The sequence below is a fragment of the Myotis brandtii genome, unplaced genomic scaffold (genome assembly GCF_000412655.1).
Source record: "Myotis brandtii unplaced genomic scaffold, ASM41265v1 scaffold1085, whole genome shotgun sequence".
Classification (NCBI taxonomy): domain Eukaryota; kingdom Metazoa; phylum Chordata; class Mammalia; order Chiroptera; family Vespertilionidae; genus Myotis; species Myotis brandtii.
In genome coordinates this window covers 375,004-396,910 of record NW_005353692.1, presented here as the reverse complement: position 1 = coordinate 396,910, position 21,907 = coordinate 375,004, and the positions used below count along the sequence as shown (strand labels likewise).

At 49.1% G+C, this 21,907-nt stretch overlaps 1 protein-coding gene across 9 annotated transcripts in view; it reads right to left on the bottom strand.

Annotated features, from left to right (window-relative positions):
- The window catches only part of BCL2L11 (BCL2-like 11 (apoptosis facilitator)), a 44,187-nt gene that overhangs the window by 9,931 nt on the left and 12,349 nt on the right, over positions 1–21,907 (bottom strand). For 5 of the 9 annotated variants that reach the window (XR_001362838.1, XM_005857211.2, XM_005857213.2 and 2 more), the window contains one exon: positions 4,859–4,974. Coding sequence is in view for 6 of the 9 variants with exons in the window: in XM_005857211.2 (XP_005857273.1) it covers positions 4,859–4,974 (116 nt within the window). In the remaining 3 variants the exon portion in view is untranslated. Of the gene's footprint in view, positions 1–643; positions 766–1,685; positions 1,810–1,837; positions 2,452–4,858; positions 4,975–21,907 lie in introns of those variants that run through there. The other 4 variants (XR_001362841.1, XR_001362842.1, XM_014542699.1 and 1 more) reach the window with 3 other exon arrangements.

Here is a 21,907-nt window from a genome sequence, read left to right as displayed (position 1 = left end):
ACTGCTCAACAGCAGGGACCGAGCACAGACCGGCTCAGGCTGGACAGGCCCTGGTACTGGGGGCTGGGGGCACGCTGGCTACAGGATGGGCCTAATTACCCCAAGAGCACGTGATTTCAGGTCTGCAGGGTCCAGCACACGCTCAACAGCCTCAGACCGCAAGCCTGGCCCATCCACATGGGCAAGCACACGCCACCCTGCACCCTTGGGTGACCACGCCCACACTTGCTGACGCCTCTCCAGCAGGGAAGGCCAGGCCCTGGATCGCCCTCCCGCAGTTTCTCAGGGTGAAGAAACTAGCAGAGGCTACTCAGGAACCCAGGGCACCAGTGCCACCCGTGAGGAAGCGGCGGAGTCAGGGAGCAGGCTGCTGAAGCACAGGCCACCACACTGCACCGCTCACTCCCCGCAAGCTACTCGCCCTCGTCACAGAGCCCCACAGAGAGCCATCGCCTCTCGGAGAGGTCTGTCCGGGACGATGACTGTCAGCCCCGCGCTCACCTGTTCCCCTGCAGAGTCCTGGAGCTGTAAGAGTCAGGACACTGTGTGGGTGCAGGTCATTTAGCCACACTTCCATCTACAGTCCCACAACACGTTGTCCTGCAGAGTCCTGGAGCTGTAAGAGTCAGGACACTGTGGGTGCAGGTCATTTAGCCACACATCCATCTACAGTCCCACAGCACATTGTCCATGGGCCTCCACTACCTGACACTTTATGTTCAATGACGTGGGGAGAAGACACCAGGCGGCTGCCACTGGCCAAACCTGTGACAACTGGAGCATCAAAGTAAGTACTGAGTGTAACACATCATAACCCCCTGAATTAAACAGGGACCCACAGCCTCGGCTGGTAGCTCAGTTGTTAGAAAGTCATCCCGCTACGCCAAGGTTGCGGGTTTGATCCCTGGCCAGAGCACATGCAAGAATCAACCAATGACTACACAAATAAGTGGGAAAACATATTGATGATTTTTTCTCTCTCTAATCAATGAAATTAAATAAAATAAATAGAAATACACTGGAACCCATGAACCTGTTGATGAAGGAACACACGCCCGGGGAGAGAGGAGAGCTGTCCCCCTGTGCATGCGTCCCTTCCATCAACACAGGAGAGTGCTGACGACAGCTGGGAGCACCACCTTCAACAAGAGTCCGCGGCACGGGGCGCACGGGGCACGTGCCTCCTGATGCTGAGCACTGAGGACACATGGCCCACGGCTGGGACAGTGGGTCACGTGGGGATAAGGTCCACCGACTACACAACATTACCGCAACATGGTTAGCTTCTGATTCTGATGACTACACTGAGGTTACAGAAGAAAATACCCTTCGTCTCAGGAAATACACACAGAAGTATTTAACAGTAAAGGGACACCATGTCTGCAACGTATCCCCAAATCCTTCAGAAAATAACATGTACACAGGTATTAGGAGGGACGCGTTAGAGTAAGTGTGGGAAGGGTAACAGTGGAGAGCAGAGGGAGCAGACAGAAGAGGGCTCTTCGTGCCATCCTTGCGACTTCTGTGTAAGTCTGAAATGATTTCGGAACAAGTCACAAAACCAGCCCCACGTGGCGCGGGTAAGCTGCCCTCAGATGGGGAGGAGGGGTGTCGCCGGCCCTGGAGGTCACTTGGGGCATCACGCGGAGTCACAGGGGAAGGGAACATGCAGTGGACTTGCTCACCTGTGCCTCTCTCACTCCTGCTTCCAGGATTCAGACTCCACAGCTCCGTGTCATACGCTGCCCCACTGCCCTGACGCGGCCTGAACACACGACAACTACGCGACAACTTCCTCTATTGCTCTAACTGGAAAAACGGGAGAATATCCTGTCAGGCTTCGCAAGGCTCGTGGCAATCAAAGACCAACACTTCAGAAAAGGTACTGTCACGGTTTTAAAGCAAATACAGGCACCAAGAATCTGAAATGCACGCTCGCCGAGGGGCAAAGGCTTCCGTGCGCAGCCAGCGTGAACGTTCAAGGCATCACTTTCCCAAAAGGCCCCCCGTTTCCCCCAAATTTCTGGCCCCGATATTCAAGGATAAACCGTCAGTGTGACTGCAGACAATGGACTGTTTAATGTAACAGCATCAAGGCAGGCACCTGTGGCTCTCGGGGTCACTGTGTCACTACCCTGAGTTTCAGAGTCTGGTGTTTGAACTGGCCACTTATAAAACCTGGAGGATATATTAGCCTCCTTTTTAGAAACATCAGGTTATAACCTACAGTCTGCATGTCCCCCCTCCTCCCCCCAGTATCCCAGTCGACTTATAGCAAAAGAATGCAATGAGATTTACACTTATCTTACCAAATACATTGAGAGCAGATGGTTACATATCTGCAACAGGAGACACAACCATCTTAAACATTAAACTGGAATAAGTGGGAGGAGGGGGAGGAAGGACGGGAATGATCGAATGCTACTGACGTGGTAGATGTTGTCATCTCACCTGCAATGGAGAGACGAGGTGATGAAGACGACCTAATGGCCTGTGTCTCATCTGCCCGTGACTAGAACTGGTCACCCCTTCGACAGCCTATGTGAAGGGATGGCTGTGTTCCAACCCCACGTCATCCTTAGCCCTTGTCTCATCAATGACCACCTAAGGCCCCCGTAGAGGGGCATCACCCAGACCTGTCTGGGCAGGCTCGGGGGAGAGCTTAGTGGACACCGGTTCTCCATATAAGGTTAGAGAAATGTACAAAACATCCTTCCACACACCTGGCTCTGCGGCCAAAGGCTCTGGCACAGTCACCGGGCAGGACCGTGCTGATGTATCTACGTGTCCGGAGCTTCTGGACATGGAAGGCGCCAGGGCCCAAGGGCCTCATCTCTGGGACAGATCTGGTCCCAAAGACATCTACCAACCCACCTGGAGACGGTGTAGGAGGCAGGCCAGCTGCTGGGGTTGGTTCACTGCCAGACTCACCCCGAGGGGCTGCCAGGCTCCTTCCTGCTGGATTATGGGCACAATCCAGAATCAATCAGGTTTTGGATCTAGGCAGCCCACCCTCTTGCAGGGACCCCCACCTCGGCATGGGGACCAACCGAGGGCCCACCCACTGGGCCCTCGCTGAGAAGTCCTGCCCAGCCACACACAGCACCCCCAAAAGCCCTTCAGAGAAACCTCGGCAGAGGAAGTGGGGAACAGTAACTTTATTGCACCTTATAAAACAATCAACCCTGCAAAAAACAATTACCATTTCAAGATCTAGGCTGAGAAGGAACTTAAGTTCTGTGAACTGGTCCATGTCAGGTTAGGTTAGAATGCCAGACATTTTGCTGGCTTAAAGACAGTATCCTAAGAAATTCCTAAGTGACATTTCCCATTTAATGACAGAATCGCACTGTCACACATTTCCCACCAAGCACCACACACCACCCTCTCTCCCATAGGAAGGTCTGAAGGGGATCCAATGTGAGTTTTCTCAAAGTCCCTGACCCCTTTATGGAGATTCTACACCAAAGAAATGAAAGTCCCCCCCATGAAATGGGAAACTGTCTTGATGTGCTTAAAAAAGCTTGAAAGTACGTATATGGGCAGGAATGATTGAAAGCTATTAACAGGTAACGTCTATTTGCTTAGCAACCGCACCAACATTCAGTGCAGGATAGAAACACGGAGGTGTCCCAAGTACGACCTCCCTCCAGAAGAAACGAGATTTAAAAATATCTTCACATGCAACGATAATGTTCAGAAAGAAAGTGACACAGTAGGAATGACATTAACAATTATTTCCTACGAAGTAAGATGTAAGTGTCTTCCTTTTAAATAAATCAACAGAAATATCTCCATACATGGTTGTTTGAAAAAAATGTAAACCAGCCAGAATTCCATGAAATCACACACTGGCTGGTGAGCCCCTCACAGGACGTAGTCCAGCGGTTCTCAACCTGTGGGTCGCGACCCCTTTGGGGGTCGAACGACCCTTTCACAGGGGTCACTTAAGACCATCGGAAAACACATATATAATTACATATTGTTTTTGTGATTAATCACTATGCTTTAATTATGTTCAATTTGTAACAATGAAATTGGGGGTCACCACAACATGAGGAACTGTATTAAAGGGTCGTGGCATTAGGAAGGTTGAGAACCACTGACGTAGTCAAACATGCTCCTAAGGGCCCCATTGAATTCTCAGAGTTGAAGCTACACACTCTCAAATGTCTTCATGGGGAAAAGGTACCCAATGCTAACGTCTACCAATACTAGGCAAGCAGGAAGTATACTGCGTCTACCGAACAAGACATAAGGCTTAATTTAAAAAAAAATAAAATCAACTGCATACCCCAAAAATTTAAGTGGCAATCAACTCGGGGTGTAAAATTTTTGCGGGAGAGGTGTAATTTTTACAGGACATTAATGAATGGCCTCCTACTTCTAATACGTTTCAGTAAATGACAGTCCAAGGACAGCCAATGGGGCCAAAAGGACAACGTCACACGCTCCGACCCATCACCAGCAAACCACAGGGCCTCATTTCCTTGGCTGAGTGAGGAAGGAAAGTTAAATGTTTCTTTAACTTTGACCCAAACTAACGGGAGTATAGACACTCCAATATGGGCTGAAACTATGATAACATTTATGTGGGACTATTTCAAAGCATCTACGATGGTTTAAGGCTTGTGCTCACGAACCCCCTTTGCCACCTCGTACTGGGTTCTGCTGAGCCACCAGCACTTGAGTTCAGCCATAACACCAATGGAACACGGGAAGGAGGAACGGCAGGCCACACGCAGGCCGCGCCCATCACTTCTAGAACAAGCGTGGGATGATGACTGGCCACTTTATTGCATGTGGTTGGGAGGGAGCGTGGGAGAAGAGGGGTGAGTAAGTAAGAAACCCTCATTACCCTCCGTGGGTTGCGGTAGGAGTTGTTGAACTCATCCCCGATCCGCCGCAGCTCCTGAGCGATCCACATCTCCGGACGCATGTCTGCAGGTAGGGCCTGAGACTGTCGCATGGAGGCTGCACCAGAACAAAAACAAGAATTACATCGTTTCCACGGTCAGGTAGACAGGTGTGCAGGCAGCAAGCCCTTCGCACACGCGCACTCCTATTTCTGGAAGCTCCCTGGCTTCCAGACCTACAGTAACGGATCATCGTGGCTCACCCGCCATCTAACTCTGCTTGAAGAGTAAGGGGTGTAAGAATGACATCCTTTCTCCAAGTTGGAGTTTCAGCGTTGCAAAATTCAAAAATTTCCTGGCCAATCAATCATATACTGCCACTTCAAGAAGGCACACACACACACACACACACACACACACAAATGAATAAAAATCACGGAAACACTTGAGGACATAAAAATTGAGGTTGTCAGTAAAACAACTACTTTGATCTTAATACCAGGTAAAACTCCTAGGGATAATTTCCAACATCACAGAGGAGTATGAGATGAAATGGTGGTTCTGTTAGGAGCACAATGACTGACACCGGAGAAAGGACCCAGGCAGCCTGCCTGACTGCGTGCCTACGCAGGTGGGTGCAGCGCTGGGCCGATTCGCCAGGGCCACCACAGGGCCAAGTCAAAGCGTAACTGTGTGTTCTGCCTATTCACGCAGCCAATGGGTGCAAGTCTGCAACCCCACGTGGGGGCAGAAAAAGTTCTGGGTATAAAAGCAAAGGCATCTTTGATGAAGAAAAAAGCGGGAGGCTTTCATTACACGGTCACCAATGTCCACACCTGCTTGCTAATGGAGCCACTAAAGCCACGTGACAGCCAACATGAAAGGAAACAAAAAGGCAAGTCCTCAGAACATCCACCACGCATGGGAAGATGTCGCCACTCGCCCCCAGGAAGGCCTTCCCCACACCCGAGAGCAGTGCAGAAACACGCACTGGAAGCGAGGAGCCTCATGGGCTGAAACATGTCACATGTTGAACTGTACTCGCAATTACACACGCACGTTCCATTTCAAACACCACAAGATACTTAAAAATCCTATGGTAATCAGATCTCATGATGACATAAATATAGCTTCCTCTTGTATTTTTTGCAAAAAAAATTGTTTTGTACTTTGTATTTTATTTATTGTTATAAGTAAAACTGACGTTGAGTCATAGCTTCTGAAAAGTACTTAAAAGTGAACTCCTACCCTGGCCGGTGTGGTTCAATGGCTGGAACACCAGCCCACACTGAAGGGTTTGGTTTCGATTCGCTGTCAAAGGCACGTACCTGGGTTGCAGGTTTGATCCCCAGCCACGGTAAGGGCATGTGCAGGAGACAACCAATCCGTATGCCTCTCTCATATCCATGTTCCTCTTTCCCCCTCCCTCCCTTCCACTCTCTCTCTTTACAAAAAAAAAAAGGGAAAAAATATCCTTGGGTGAGAATTAACAAAACAAACAAACAAACAAAAAGTGAACTCGGGTGGCTCAGTTGGTTGGAGCGCCATCCTGTACACCAAAAACGTTTTGGATTCTACTGCCGGTCAGGGCACAACTTACAGAAGGCAACCAATTGATATTTCTCTCTCTCCCTCCTGCTTCCTCTCTCTCTGAAATCAATAGAAAAAACAAAAAATGAACTTCCTGAAGAGTTTTAGCCAAGTCTTCTCCAAACTGTTGCCCCATTCTAACTGTCCCCCAGCCCCCACCCAAGTGAATGCCACGGTGACCCTACAAATGCAGCACCTGAGAAGGGCCGGGCCCCTGTGTGGGGTGGGAAGTGTGGAGAGGGTGAACAGGCAAGAGCTCACACAGAACCTCTCCGGACGATCTGCACTCGGAATTAGGCCAGAGGGAAGTGGCTTTGAAAGAAAGGCACGGCGGAGAATGCAGGAGCGGACGACGGGGAACTTTTAGGATAAGCCAGGCCTGTCCCTGAACACCCATCTAACCACATAAAAATCACTTTGGCGGAACCCTTGTCATGCAAATATTTCCATGGTTACTATGTAAAAGTCCATAAAGTTTAAATGACTAAACTGACAGGACACACAATTTCAGGGTAGAACGATGCCAGGTGGTGATGTAATAGTTGACTCACTTTTCCTGGGTTTAGCGCTCTGTAAGGACTGACCCCATTACAGTACCGAACCATGACTGTTCTTTTTCTGCTATCAGCAATCAAGCGTTCTTTCCTGACTTTCGAAACTTTTAGAAAGAGGACCCACCCTTGAGGGAAGGAAAGCATCCTTTCTTGGAATGACTACTTATCCGCTCCAGAGCCTGCAGAGAGCGTCATTCGATCCTGCAGACGGCCCTGCAGGGAGATGCACCTGCCCACGCGTGCAGGGGAGCAGGCCGGCCCGCGGGACACCCCTCGGCCACTTAGAGCCACTGCACCCACCTCCCCTGGGCTCCAGAGCCCACTCATTGCTCACTGCAGACAGCTTTCTTTAAGAGGAACCTGCTTTCAACCCTAGAGTCAGAAATAAAGAAAATGCCAACCATCCACAGAAAATCTGTGCGATACAGATTGTTTTTTACAAAGACGGTAGGCTGGTAAAACTGCTGCAAGTTACCGGATGCTAATAAATCAAGAGAGACACTACCTTACCGGCAACTATGAATGCCCACGTGCCAGACCTCGTCCTAGCAGGTGTTCTGGGCACAGCTACCACAGAGGCCAAGCCCTGCCCCCACAAAGCTAACATTCTTTGGATTAAATGCTAAATTTTAACTAAATGTTGTTTGCTCGATATAAAACAAAACGATTCCACTGGCTACTTTCCCTCAGCGGCAGCGGAAGCCTGCTGAATGTGTGTGGTTTGAAAGTTCTGTCTGGAGAACCAAGATGGCGGTGTAGGTAAATGCCTGTACTCGCCGCCTCCCACAACCACATCAAAATTACAACTAAAATACAGAACCATCATTCAGAACTGCCTGAAATCTGGCTCAAGTCCTACAACTAGAGAAGTAAAGAAGAAAGCGTATCAAGACCGATAGGAGGGGTGAAGGCAGAGAACGGGCTGGTCCGACAACCACGTGTGCCTGTCTTTTAGGAGGGATATCTAGGCCGAGCGAGGGGTCCCAGCCCCACACCAGACCCCCAGCCCAGGGTTCCAGAGCCAGGAAGAAAATCCCTGTAACTTCAGGCTGTAAAAACGAGCAGGGATTGTGGCTGACGCACATAGAGGCTGCTGGAGGCCAGGCAGTTCCTCTTAAAGGGCTGGCACACAGACTTACTCAGATTCGCTTCCTCTGAGCTCCAACGCTGGGGCAGCGGCTTGGGGGGATCCAAGGACATAAATAAGGGGAGGAACTGGATTGTCTGACACCAGGCAAGAACTTGGGGGCGGCTTTCTCCCAGACAGGGGTGCTGGCAGGGGTCATTATTCCTGCACTGGGACCTCCCCCGCCACAGAGCTGAATGACAGGCACCATATCTGAGTTTCCATCAGACTGGCTCGCACTGTTTGCTCTGCCCTGGTGAGTCCCTGAGACCCTGCCCCATCCAATCTGCAGCCCCACCCAAGCTGTTTGCAGCGGCTTCTCCATATGAATGGCCTGTCCTGGCTCAGGCTTCTGTCTGTCCTAAAATCCCTCAAACAAACAGTAGCTGGACTCAGCGTGCCCCATACCTCCCAATAAGAGGCTCCAGGCCCGGCAATAGCAGGAGCCTGCCTTGTTTTACAGCTTGGCCTCTCCTGGGCACTTCCAAGCCCAACACAAGTAGCAGCATCTACAGATCGCTCTGTAGCTCCTGACAGGTAGCCCCAGGCAGGGGCTGACCGCAGGGGGAACCACAGACACTGTGTACCCAGTGGACAGCTTCAGACCATGCCAGGTTACAACTCTAAACATCTACAAATGATGCACTCAAGGGGCAGACTCAGTGAGCACCAAAGCCCCACTGAAGCAAGTCCTGCCCCATAAGGGTGTCTCCTGCATAGCAGCTCTTCCACTGTAGTCGCAACTGGTCTTCACTGCCAATTGGCCTGGGGGTCAATTTCTCCCAGAGATGCTAACAGCAATCAAGGCTCAACTACAAGACAGTCTACAGTGCCAGCTAGGGTGACTGTGGAGGCTGAGCCACTGGGCCCTACAGGACACCTACTACACAAAGCCACTCTACCAATTCCAGAAGACATTGCAGCTCCACCTAATACATAAAAATAAACACAGGGACGCAGCCAAAATGTGGAGACAAACAAACATGTCACAAGTGAAACAGAAATCTCCAGAAAAAGAACTAAATGAAATGGAAGCAAGCAAACTACTAGATACAGAATTCAAAACAATAGTTATAAGGATGCTCAAACATCTTAATGAGAGCTTCAAGGGACTTAGTGAGAATTTCAAGGACCTTGGTGAAAATTTCAGGGAAATTAGTGAGAACATCAAAGACATAAAAAAGGACCAGTCAGAAATTAAGCATACACTAACTTAAATAAAGAATAATTTATAAGTAATCAAGAGTAGAGTAGAGAATGCTGAGAATCAAATCAGCGATTTGAAATATGAGGAAGCAAAAAACACCAAATCAGAAGAGCAAAACGAAAAAAAGAATCCAAAAACCCGAAGATAGTGTAAGGAGCCTCTGGGACAACTTCAAGTGTACCAACATTTGCTTCATGGGAGTGCCAGAAAGAGAGAGAGGGAGCAAGATACTAAAAACCTACTTGAAGAAAAAAATGACAGAAAACTGCCTCTACTTGGTGAAAGAAATAGACTTACAAGGCTAGGAAGCACAGAGAGTCCCAAGCAAGATGAACCCAAAGAGGTCCACACTAAGACACATCATAATCAAAATGCCAAAGGTTAAAGACAAAGAGAGAATCTTAAAAGCAGCAAGAGAAAAGCAGTTAGTTACCTATGAGGGAGCACCCACAGGACTGTCAACTGATTTCTCAACAGAAACTTTGCAGGCCAGAAGGGAGTGGCAAGAAATAATCAAAGTGCTGAATAACAAGGACCTATAACCAAGATAACTCTACCCAGCAAAGCTATCATTTACAATTGAAGGTCAGATAGAGTTCACAAAGAAAAAGCTAAAGGAGTTCATCACCGCCAAATCAGTATTACATAAAATGTTGAAGGGTATTCTTTAAGAAGAAGAAAAAGGACAAAAAACATGAACAGTAAAATGGCAATAAATACATATCTATCAATAATTGAGTCTAAAAATAAACAAACAAGGAATCTAGTGAGCAAAATAAACTGATGAATAAAATAGAACCAGAGGCATGGAAACATGGAACAGACTAATGAAATCTCAGACAGAAAGGGGAGGGAAAGAGATTAACCAAAGAACACATGCATACATGCATTATCTATGGACACAAAAGATAGGGTGGTGAAGGCCTGCGGCAGGGCAGGAAGTGGGGTGGGGGGCATAGGAGAAGCTCTTTCCTTCCTTAAAAAATTTTTCTATGAGGTCACAGACTATGTTGTAGGCCCTGGGGATATATAGGTAAACAAAATAGATAAAAATTCCTACCCTCAAGAAGCTTACATTTCAATTGGAGCGATATAGACAGTATGCATAAATACATAAATTACAGAACAGCTTTAAGGTGGCAAGTGCTATGGTTTAAGTAAACAGAACAGGGTTAAGGCAGAGCAGGAGTGCTGGGGGCTGGGGTGAGCTGAATTTGCCTCATCTACAGGGTGGCATTTGAGCCAATATTTAAAGGAAATGAGGTTAAAAGAAAGATAGGAACGGTAAGACCCACATTAACTAGATTATATAAATTAAGAATAAATGCTTTATAATAAAATGACTACTGAGAAGCTAAGTCCCTTTAGAGCAGTGGTTCTCAACCTTCCTAATGCCGCAACCCTTTAATACAGTTCCTCATGTTGTGGTGACCCCCAATTTCATTGTTACAAATTGAACATAAAGCATAGTGATAAAAACAATATGTAATTATAGATGTGTTTTCTGATGGTCTTAGGCGACCCCTGTGAAAGGGTCGTTCGACCCCCAAAGGGGTCGCAGGTTGAGAACCGCTGCTTTAGAGGAAAAGTTACTTGCAGCTCTTCCATTCTTCCCTGGGAGGTCTGAGAGATGACAAAGCATCTATAACCCAATTATCATCTCAACTGTTAAAGAATGAAGTTTCCATCCTTGTCTCAGTGGTGCTAGCAAAGTTGTGAAACTTCAGTCAGTTCTGTTTGTGCATTAAGTGGTTTGGTCTCATGACCACTAACTGTAATCCATAAAGTGTCTTTCTACACATGAATCAAATGACATATGAAAATGGGAAATACCTGTCAAAAATATCTTACCCCTGGCCGGATGGCTCAGTTGGTTGGAGTGTCATGCCATACACCAAAAGGAAAAAGGTGGTGGGTTCAATTCCCAGTCAGGGCACATACCTAGGTCTTGGGTTCAAACCCCAGTTGGAGAGCATATGGGAGGCAACTGATTGATACTTCTTTCTCTCTCTCTCTCTCTCTCTCTCTCTCTCTCTCAAAAGCACACATATTTTTGGGTGACAATTTTTTTTAAAAAAAGAACAGTTTAGAGATACTTGTGTTTGATATAAAAACACCAAGAAGCATTGCCAAAAAGTTTCTTAGACAAAGAACACATAAAATTGAGCGCGTTTCCAAATTCCTATACTGATACAGTAACGGCTAACAATTATTGAATCCCTACCATGTGTAGATACCGTGTTAAGTATTTTATCTGAACAATTTCTTATTTATTTACTCATTCAACAAATACAACTAATCACTTATTTGTGCCACAAATCATCCTAGATTCTGGAGATACAGCAGGGAACAAAGCAGACAAAATCCTTACCCTTATGGAAATGGATATAATAGGTCAGGTGGTAATAGTGCTATAAACATAAATCAAACCAGGCAAAAGCGGGGTGGGGAGTTCCTTTGGGTGGGGTGCTGCTGGTTTAATTTAGGGTGATCAGAGGTCTCCCTAATAGGATGACAATTGGTTTGCTGGACAAAATTGTGTCTAGGAAGAAGATACAGCAGAAAGTAAGAACATGGTCAGTATTCTACTCTATTTAAGATAAGTATTATTTTATAGGAAACTGAAGGCCTAGGGATATTACTTTCATATGTATGTCCGTGTCTCATAAGTAATAAGGGGCAAATCCACAACATGACCCCAGGTCTACTGACCTCAAAATGCATGCCTGACTCTCCAGAATACCATTAAATTTACTCATCAAGAAGGTAAGCTTTTCTTAGCTTCATCACTAGTTTAATCTCAGTGGCTGTCATCGTTGGTCTCATGTCACATGAGAACAACCCAAATAAGTCAGCCTGTCAGCCCCATAGTGGTGCTGGTCAAAACCAGAATTAAGTTTGCTCAATTCTGTCCCACTGTCAGGGAGCATGTGGTGAAGGGATCAGCTGTGGTCTCCAGAAGGTGCACCTGGCACTGGTGGGGTTCAAGGACAGGGAATACTCAAAAGCACACCGCTCCACCCTCAGTCCCCTAAGCCTATCTGGATACTTAACCCAACTACCCCCATTCTAATACTATAGTCCATCTATCAAAATGAGAACCTACCTTCCCATTCCTACTCTATAGGAAAGACAAGTATCAGGCATAAATAATTTTATTTTCCTATTTGCAAGATGCCTACCCACTATAAATGCCAACACCTGATCAAAATGGGTCTTTATTCGAAACAAAAGCTCTTATTGATACAGAGGAAGGTCAAATTTCAACTTCTGAGGCAATCTTACATGAACGCAAATACTCTTCAAAGGGGAAATTCTGATGGTGTATTTTTACCCATAGGAAATGTAGTTTTTGCATTTAAGAAAGAATTTCACCCCATAAACATGGCACTAAAACTTAAAAAAAAAAGACAATGAAATATAAATTGCTTTAATGTATAAACGGCTCAGGGCTGAAGACCACATAAGGCCAGCTCTCATCCTGCAGGCACCTGAGCCAGGCCCACCTGTGAGGAGGTCTCGTTTTCTAACCAAAAGCCCCTTATCAATCAATGCTACTGTGTCAGGCACAGGCAAATGTATCGTGATGTCAGTGAAATTTTCTGACACCAAAATTCTTAGAAATAATTTCTTGAAATCCAGCATCTACTGGTCACATCATCTCCTATAGGGAAAAAAAAAATACCATGATGTATATAATTAATCCATTTTTCTACACTGAGGGGACGGGGGCAGGTGAAAAGAAAGGCATTTTTCAATGTCAAAGAACTTCAAGTCACTAAAGGATGTGAGCTACTTAACTAACAGACTGTTCTGGCTCAGCGACAAAACTATTTTCCAACCCATACGGTAATTTCAAATCTTAAAAGCTCAGCCACTGAAAACATTAATATTGTGGTTAAGTGGCTGATAGTGAAATTAGGCTGGGGCTCTCGGGAAGGCTTTTCTGCAGCACCGCCTGCCAGGGTGAGAAATAAAAACCAGACCGTCGCTTCACAGCGAGCGCGACATCAGTCACCCAACCCCGTCACCCTCTGTTACCAAGGCAGGTGCTCAAAGGCACTGAGGCAGCATCGTTCCACACCCAGCTGTCCCCTTCCTCTGAGGGGTGCTGTGGAAAGCCACCTAGTGGGGCATGGTGGGGGGGGTGGTGTGTGTCATGTCACACCTGCATTCCCACCACGGCAGTCTGGTCTGAGGGACAGGACTGGCACAGCTCTCACTTCCGAGGGGGGGCGGCTGCTCGAGTTCCCATCATGTCACTGCTGAGTGTCAAGTGCGGAACCAGAAACTATATTAAGACTCACGGAAATACTCACTTTACACTGTCTTCAGTCACCTACACATACCGGGCAGAATCGAGATGAGGTTTTAAAGTAATACACACGGATGAGGCCGAGAAGCAATTCTCAGCTCAGAACTGAGAAAGGACGCCTGTCCCGGAAGAGACAGGGAATGTATGGCTTTGAAGGGATGATTTCTGCTTTTAAACACACCACAGAACATACTCGGGCACATCTGTGCACTTAGCAGGGACATCGTGGGGCCATCCCCCTTTTATTCCCTGAGCAGAGTCTGATTTAGCCGAAAGCCATAAATAAATGGACCATTTCTCTGTCGGCTCTCAAACCAGCACTACACTGATTCCAAGAGAATCACTCCGAAATGCTGAGTGGAAGCACCGCCTCTGCAGGTGACCACGTTCCTGTGCAGAATAAAAATCCTGGGATGTGTGTTTAACCCAATAGTCTACATACCTGAGTATCTTCAGAAATATCGGCCAGTTCAGTTACCCACAGCTTACAAGCGACCAGCCTGCCAAGGTTTCCTTGGGAAACCCACCTGGGTGATCAGCCGTGTTGCCTGCTCCAGGATTCGGGGGAGCCCCAGGGGAAGGAGGGCCACTGTCATCCAGGAAGTTTTACTGCAGTAAACGCTGCAGGATCACCCCCAACTCTGCCGGTTCTCAGACCTCAAGGAGCCAGAATCCAATTTTACACACACACCCCTCCTGCTGGGACTACTTCTCGCATGAATGAGAACAGAAGGGTTTGGACATGAAATAATGTGACAGTACTTGGCATCAGTGCCACGAAGTTCCTAATCCTACTTCCCTGGTACCCAGTGTCAGCGTGGGCAGCGGCATGACCTCGAGACAGTGCATCACGAACAGCTGCTAGGACGGATACCACGACGAGGACATCACAAGTCGAAGCCAGGGTTTCTCTCCTTACCCCTGCGACGTGCATGGCCACTGCTTCTATGTGGCTGAGTTAGAGAGTCAAACACCCTGCTCTGATCACTTGGAAACTGCCAGTAAACCAAGGCTGTGCAGCTGGGAACTAGTGCCCAGGGTGTCTTTCCCCTTCCACCACGAGCTCTCTTACAGTGAACTTAAGCTCTAAAGGCATTTTGGGCAACATGCCCGGCCTTTCTACTCATTTACTATTTGTTTTTTCTAACCCTCACCCGAGGACATTTCTACTGATTTTCAGAGAGAGAGAGAGAGAGATCCATCAGTTGCCTCCCATATGCACCTGACAGGAGATCGAATCCCCAACCACCAGTAAGGGACGATGCTCCAGCCAGCTGGGCCACCCTGCCAGGCTCCACGCCTTTACTATTCAGCATCGGACGACCTAGTCCTCCACTCCGCCTGCAGGATTCCCACACACGTTTACATCTGCTAGAAGCCAGAGACATGCCAGGAGCAATCCTAGAACCTGAGGTTTTATGTCCAAAGACACAGCGGCTAACTCCTGGTCCGTGCAGAAGCCCAGCGTCACGCCAGGTGGAGGCCTGTGCGGAAGCCTCTGCACCCTGATGCGGGGAAGCCCGGCCTGGACGCCCACTTTGCGAGTAGGGCACTTTTCCCTAAGGCCCCACAGTCCTTGCTGAAGGCATCAGGTGCTACACAGTTCTTACTTGTAGGGAACAAAAATGTTCCCTTCGAACCCTGACCTCCACCTGGACTCTGTTCCCTGGGGCTACAGAGTCTGTGACCCCTTAGTCCTTAACCCTGCTTGTTAATCCGTGAAGCTGCCACTCCATGCTGCTCCCTGTGCCTTTTACCAGGAGCCATGGGAAGACCCCCAGCACCACCCTGGTCCCCTCGGCCTGCTCCAGAAACCCGCCGCTCTGAGTGGTGTTTCGGGGTCTGCACCGGGTCCGGCCAGGCTGGACACAGGACACAACTCTTCCTTGCTCTGGCACCACTGACTCAGCCCCACTGACAGGCCAGCTGCAGCTCGAGGTCTGTCGTCTTAGATGCTGGTCAGAGCCCTACAGGGGACCCGACTGTGCCACCTTATTTTGAAAAACAAATAAAACGAACCCCCACACTAAGTACTAGCAAATAAAAGCCAACCCTGAGCTGTAAGACAGACAAAAATGCCAAACCCCTTCTCCGGACAGAACAGAAAACGTCCTCTATGGATAACTTATTTCACCACTTACTCCACCAACACTATAAAGACAAATACGAGTTAGAGAGCTTTAAAAAGTAAAATACGCAACTTCATTCATTAATTTGCTGAGAAATAAAGTGCTAACAAATCTGAAGTTGCTAGCTGTTGGTAACTAGACGTTATTCCTGGCCAAAAATCAGACCTGTGGGAGGAAATGTAAGTTTAAACTACAAACATAAAAATTCCTGACTACAGAGCCAGTGTGGCTTCCTCTATGAACTTTAGCACCGGTAGCAGGAAACAGGTGACAAAAACCTCTTCTCCATTCACATTAAGGATCTTAAACATTACGGTGCTTCATTTCAATGCAAGCGGAGGTCCAGGCCTGAGACAGAAACAGAAATCTAAAAAGCTACATCTTAAACAGCTTCTAAATGAAAACCTGTAGACATCCACCAGGTTTGCTCAGGCAGTTAAGGTTACGCACAGCGAGGCCCCAGCCTGTTGGAACGGACACAGAGTTAGTGGTAACTCACCAGCAGGAGGAGGCTCAAGGAAGTCTTCCCACTTAAGACAAATTCAAAAAAGCCAACTGCATGAAAGAAAAACAAATTTCACACCTCAACTCCAGACACTATTTTACATAATCGCAGAGATGTAACTGTCATGTTTGAACATTTAATGGTTTAAATATTTGTCCTCAAAGCATATGTCTGTCACAGTTGGGCTGGCTGACTCCTCCCTAGAAAACTGGCAAAACTCGTGCGTCCTGACCGAACGCATTTATGCTGAACACGTGGAGGCCGCCTCTGAGAGACACAGGCGAACACAAGCCCACAGCCTTTTGTAGAAACGGCCCTGAAAAGAAGGCCAAGCACTGCGTCCGAGGGAGGGAGACGAAGGCTGCAGCCAGCAAAGCGACTGAGCGTGCAGTGGAGGCTTGAAGGCCTGGTCACAAAGGCGGCGTGAGCCGTCGCTCCACCCACTGACCAGCCTGTCCTAACCAGTCAGGCCACCGCTAACCTCTGCGCAAGGGCAATCCCCAGCGAGGGTCCTAGGCCCCGTCTGCAAACCACAGAAGCCTTGTCAGCGGTTGTGCTGGGTGCCCCACACAGGAAAGGTGGGGCTACGGCCCCAATAGCCCAGCAGGAGCCTGAGATGTGCAGGAGCCTCTCCAGACGGCTGGCTTCGAGGGTCTTCGATCTGTTCAGGTCCACACATTCCCCCTCCTCCCCGAGGCCCCTCCAGGGAACACAGGGCTGCTGGCCCCACTCATACCGGATGACGTGGACCGCGAAGCCACGGTGCGATACAGATGATACAGGGCTGTTCTCATTCAGTGCAAGCCCCAGCCCCCTCCAGTACCCACACCCAACCCCCTCCGGTGCCCACCCGCTCCTCTATCAGAGCAGGACACTGGTCTCCAGCCGGGTGGAGGGACTTGCACCGGGGCTGTAACGGGTCACTGGAGGGACCAAGACTTGACCGGGTCGCCTGCTGGAACTTTCCACTGCCACAATCACACTATGCCATCAGGAAAAGGACTGGAGAGAAAACAGCTCGTGGACCCTGTGCCAGGCTTTCCTTACAGAGAACACACCTCTAAGCTCCAGCTAAACACATGGTAAAATCCAGTGACCAGAAAGGCAACTGTGGGCACGCGGACACTGCATCAAATATCGCCTGACCACTCATGACATCTACACACCTTTGTGCTCCTGCTATACCACACACCATTCTCTGAAGTTGGCCAGTTGTTTGACTAGCTCAGGTGAAAGTAAAACTGAGGTCTATGTTACAACATTATTTTAACATAATGCATATCCTAACATACTGTATGTCCAGAATTCATACTTTGTGTGAAAAGATTTCTCAAGGGACTGAAAAACAAACAAGAAACCTTTTGGGTTTTTTCTGCCACACTCTCATTCCATAGAGAAATAACTCAAAAAAATTGAGGCTGTCGAGCTTGGCTGCACTAAACACCTCTGCACACGCACGTTCCTGGGAGAAAAATAGGTCCCACCCACGTAAGCAAGCGTCTTCAAATATCTCGGGTTACTCATTAAGTCTATAAATTGCTTTAGGAATTGGAATGGGAAGCATGCTCTGGTCCAGAAATGTGACATATTTTTTGGGGGGAAAAGGTCCAGGGAACTCAGTTGACAAAGGTGTAGAAACGATCTGTTTTCACACACACACCCACTCGGACTGAGATGGCTCGTTCCACTTTTTAGAATTCTCGCTTCCTGGGGAAGGGCAGCAAAGCCCAAGATGGAGCGTCCTGGACTGCGCAGGGCGCCCGAGTCCAGGGTGAAGCCCACTCCAACACAAACCAGATTCCGTTTTCTCACTCAGACAATGACACAAAGTCCCCACGCTCAGGTCTGCAGCTACAACCCATGTAGTCGACTGGCCTGTGCCTGCTGTGAGTGCAGAGGTGAGAGGAAGATGTGCTGACCCTCACCCTGGTCCCCTGACCCTCACACCAGCCCCTGCTCAGGGCTGGCCCTCCCATCACGGTCAAACCATGCATCCAGTCCAAGGTAGAGAACAGAGGACACAGAGTGAACCTGGGCTCCCACAGGACCCAGGGGACACCAACTCATGCTAAGCAAACACTTAAAACCCTTGTAACCTTTTCAACGTTAGTCCAAATGGGGCTGAACTTGTCCACCAGGGATGTGTCATCAGCACTGACAGCTGCTATCAGTCCGGCACCCCGCAGCCTGTGAGGACAAGTCCCGAAGGGTTCCGATGAACTCACTCAGAAGCAAACGCCACGATTTAAATGAATGATGGCCACAGGAGTGGAACTCTCAGAGAAAAGCTGTTTTAAACTCCTGACTGTATTCAAGCAAAGAGTGTTTCTAACATGCAATCAACAAGCAACCATCTGCCTCATGGTGAAGACAGCTGCACTCTTGATTGCAGGGAAAAGTAGTTGAGCCTGTGTCTTGTCTCTAGACCTCCTCCAAATACACATCTCGACTCTAGAGTGGAGTTTCTGCCACGTCACGTGGGCGGCGTTCCACAGGTGCTCCACGTGTGCCAGGGCTCGCATTTCCAGGTGTTGCTCCATGGCCCCAAATTTCCCACTGAAGCAGGGTTCTGCTCAGGGTGACATGTGATTCCCTGGCAGGTTAGGGGTCGCTGGGACCCCCTTCCACCCCCACCAGGCCAGTTTCTAGAAGACTTCCTTCCTTCTTGCTTGTTTGTTTTGGGACATGGGGGTGAGAATTATGGTAGCATTTCCAGACGAACTGCCTTTCCTGTGAGCTTCCTGTACTCCTTGCTGTGGGAAGGAGAGCATGTCATCACTGCCAAGGTACTGACCCTCCTAGGTGGGACCGGTCATGAGGAGCAAGGAGAAATGTGTGACTGAGTTCCACCACATGCCTTCTTCCCATCAGTGTACGCGAAGCTCCCCGTGACCTCGGAGGTAAACTCTCCGTCCTCACTTGATAGACGAGGACACGGAAGCTCAGAGACTCGCAGGTCTGCCCACGTGGCTCGGCGGTCGGAGGGACGGCCAGGATCCCATCCAGACCCTGCAGGGAAGGCAGCCGAGGTCCCGGGGGCAGAATCCACCTGGGACCCCATCAAATGGAGGTGTTTCACAACAAAATACTCACTTTGCTACGATAAAAAGCAGGTCCCAAAGAGTAGATTAGGGGACTAACATCCAGCCACAGCAATTCTGGGGATGGGCCGAGAGCTCGACCTCACCTGGATGAAATCTTTGCCAACATAAAGGCCGTGGCAGTCAGTGAACCACACAAATAAGACACAGGTGCCACGCTGACACTGCTGGGCATGCCCAGAGTAAAGATTAATGGAGAGCAACATTTAAAATATACATTTGTTATATTTGTTCCATTATAAATACTAATGATGATTTTGCAAATACAAAAAGGTACACAAAGAAAAAAACACCTGTAACTTGAATGCAAAACCATTCACTATTAACACTTTGATATCGTTTCCTCCTAAGCTTTTTGTTACGCTTGAAAACTTTAAAACTGTGTTATGGACTAAAGGCCTGTGTCCTCCTCTAACTCCGATGTTGAAATCTAAGACCCAAGGTGATTAGGTCACGAGGGTGCGGCCCCCACACTGGGATTAGTGCCTGATAAGAGGGTGAAGAACCCGCCTGCTCTCCCCTTCCTGTGAGGACACAGGGAGAAGGTGGCCGCCACCAGAACCCAGCCACATGGGCACCCAATCTCAGACTCCAAGCTTCCAGAACCCTGAGATAAATGCTGTGTAAGCCCCCAGTGTCGTATTTCTGTTACAGCACCAGAGGACTAAGACCAAGGATATCATCAACAAATGTGTAAGCTTTTCAACTTAACATTATGCCAGGAGCATTTCCGCATGTCACTGTGCTCATAAACACCATTAACATGGCACTACCATTCCTCAGAGGAGGAGCGATTTAGGGATGTTCCCAGACCAGTAAGGCTGTCCGCAGCTGTTTGGCTGGTATAAGCGATGCCATGATGAGCCCTTTTCTGCAGTTTTGGCAAAGAAAGGTCAGGTGCACTGCAGTGTCTGCAGAGCAGGGCCTGAGAGCTAGTGGCTAGCTCTGTGCCTACAGCCTGCACCCAGCACAGCACAGGACCAAGTGCCGGTCTTTAAGACAGAGGTTAGGTTTGTGTCAACAAGACCTCTGCAGAGAAGGAAAGCAGTCTTAGGCCACATGCCCCAGCACAGGTCCCAGCCACGGAGCAAGCAAACGACTGAGGACAGTGACCAGAGGTGAGAGAGGCTGGAAATTGTCACGTAACGACTGTTAGAAACCGAGGCTGACCTTAGCAAAGAAGGAATGGAGACTGGTGTGGGGGTGACTCAGGGGCAGGGAGGGGGGTGGTCCACGGGGAGTCCCCTCCCTGCACAGGCAGGGTGAGCAGACACCAGGGCCGCGAGGAGACTGGCCCTGGTAAGAGCTCCACTTCCGTGGTTTGCAAGGCAGTCAGGAGCAGGCAATCACAGTGCACGCCTATCTCCAAATCTAACCCCCACCCCCCAACATATAAAACACATCCAGGGATGAGTAATCTTTTTCCTGCCATACAGTCCAAACATGGAGCGCCATGGGGCTTACTATTCTCTTTAACAAGAAGGTGCCCTGTAGCACATGGCATCGGACTTGAGCTACTATGACGTTTTGAGGACCTGTGTTTGCGAGCAGCACGGTGCACAGCCCATGGGCACAGCTCCAGGGCCACACGTGGGGGTCACCACGACAGACACTGCAGTTATTATTTGCGAAGAGTGGCTAGGGTTACGGCTACATCTCTTTCCGATGCCCAGTCTATAATTCTACAAAGTAAAGAGGGTGAAAGAGGTGATTTCTAAAATTCTTAGTACTTTGCAGCCACAGCCCATCACTGCCACTCAGTTACAAGAGAGATTTCTAGTTCCATTCAGGCCCCCAGGACCTCCCTTTAGTACTAAAAGCCCTGGACACAACACAAGCAGCAAACACCGACGAGGAAAGAGCACGGAGGGCTGCCTGGGCACCCAGGGCTGGAGTCCTGTTTCATTGCCCCCACACCCAGGGCCCTGCAGCACTGCGGAGGCCTCACCTGGGGCCCCAACGGGCACCGAGAGACAAAGCCCCAGGAGCAGCCTGTTCTTCCAGCCAAAGGACGGGGAAGGGGCCTGGCCACACCTGCCTGACTCCAGCCCAAGCCCGCACCTGTGGTTTCAGGATGGCAGGGGCGCAGTGGATTTTTCAGTCGTGCTCTGCCCAGTGCAGTGCTGGTGCTGATGCCACCACGGGGTGGGGTATCGGCAGGCTGGGCACATTGCTGGTTCCCCAGCCCGAGGGGCAGAAGCAGGAGAGATGATTCCAGGCCTTGCCACTCAAGTGCTGCAGGGACTGCTCATCTCCACACTCTGCTCCCCTCCCCGACCATGGATGCAGTGCCACCTGATTCCCCTTTTCAGGGTGGCATTAGGGGGTGGGAGGGCCCTGAGCCTCCACCCCCACCAGCATGAAGGAGATGGAGAACTTCCACCCAGCATGGGTGGGGAACAGCATTCAGTTGCCCCCACCCTGGTGTAAACAGAAAGCATAGGGGAGCTGAAATCCCACAGAAACAAGGCAGCAAGTCACCCCCCCCCCCCCCCCTTTCCCCCCCCCAGGTTTAAAAAGGGGG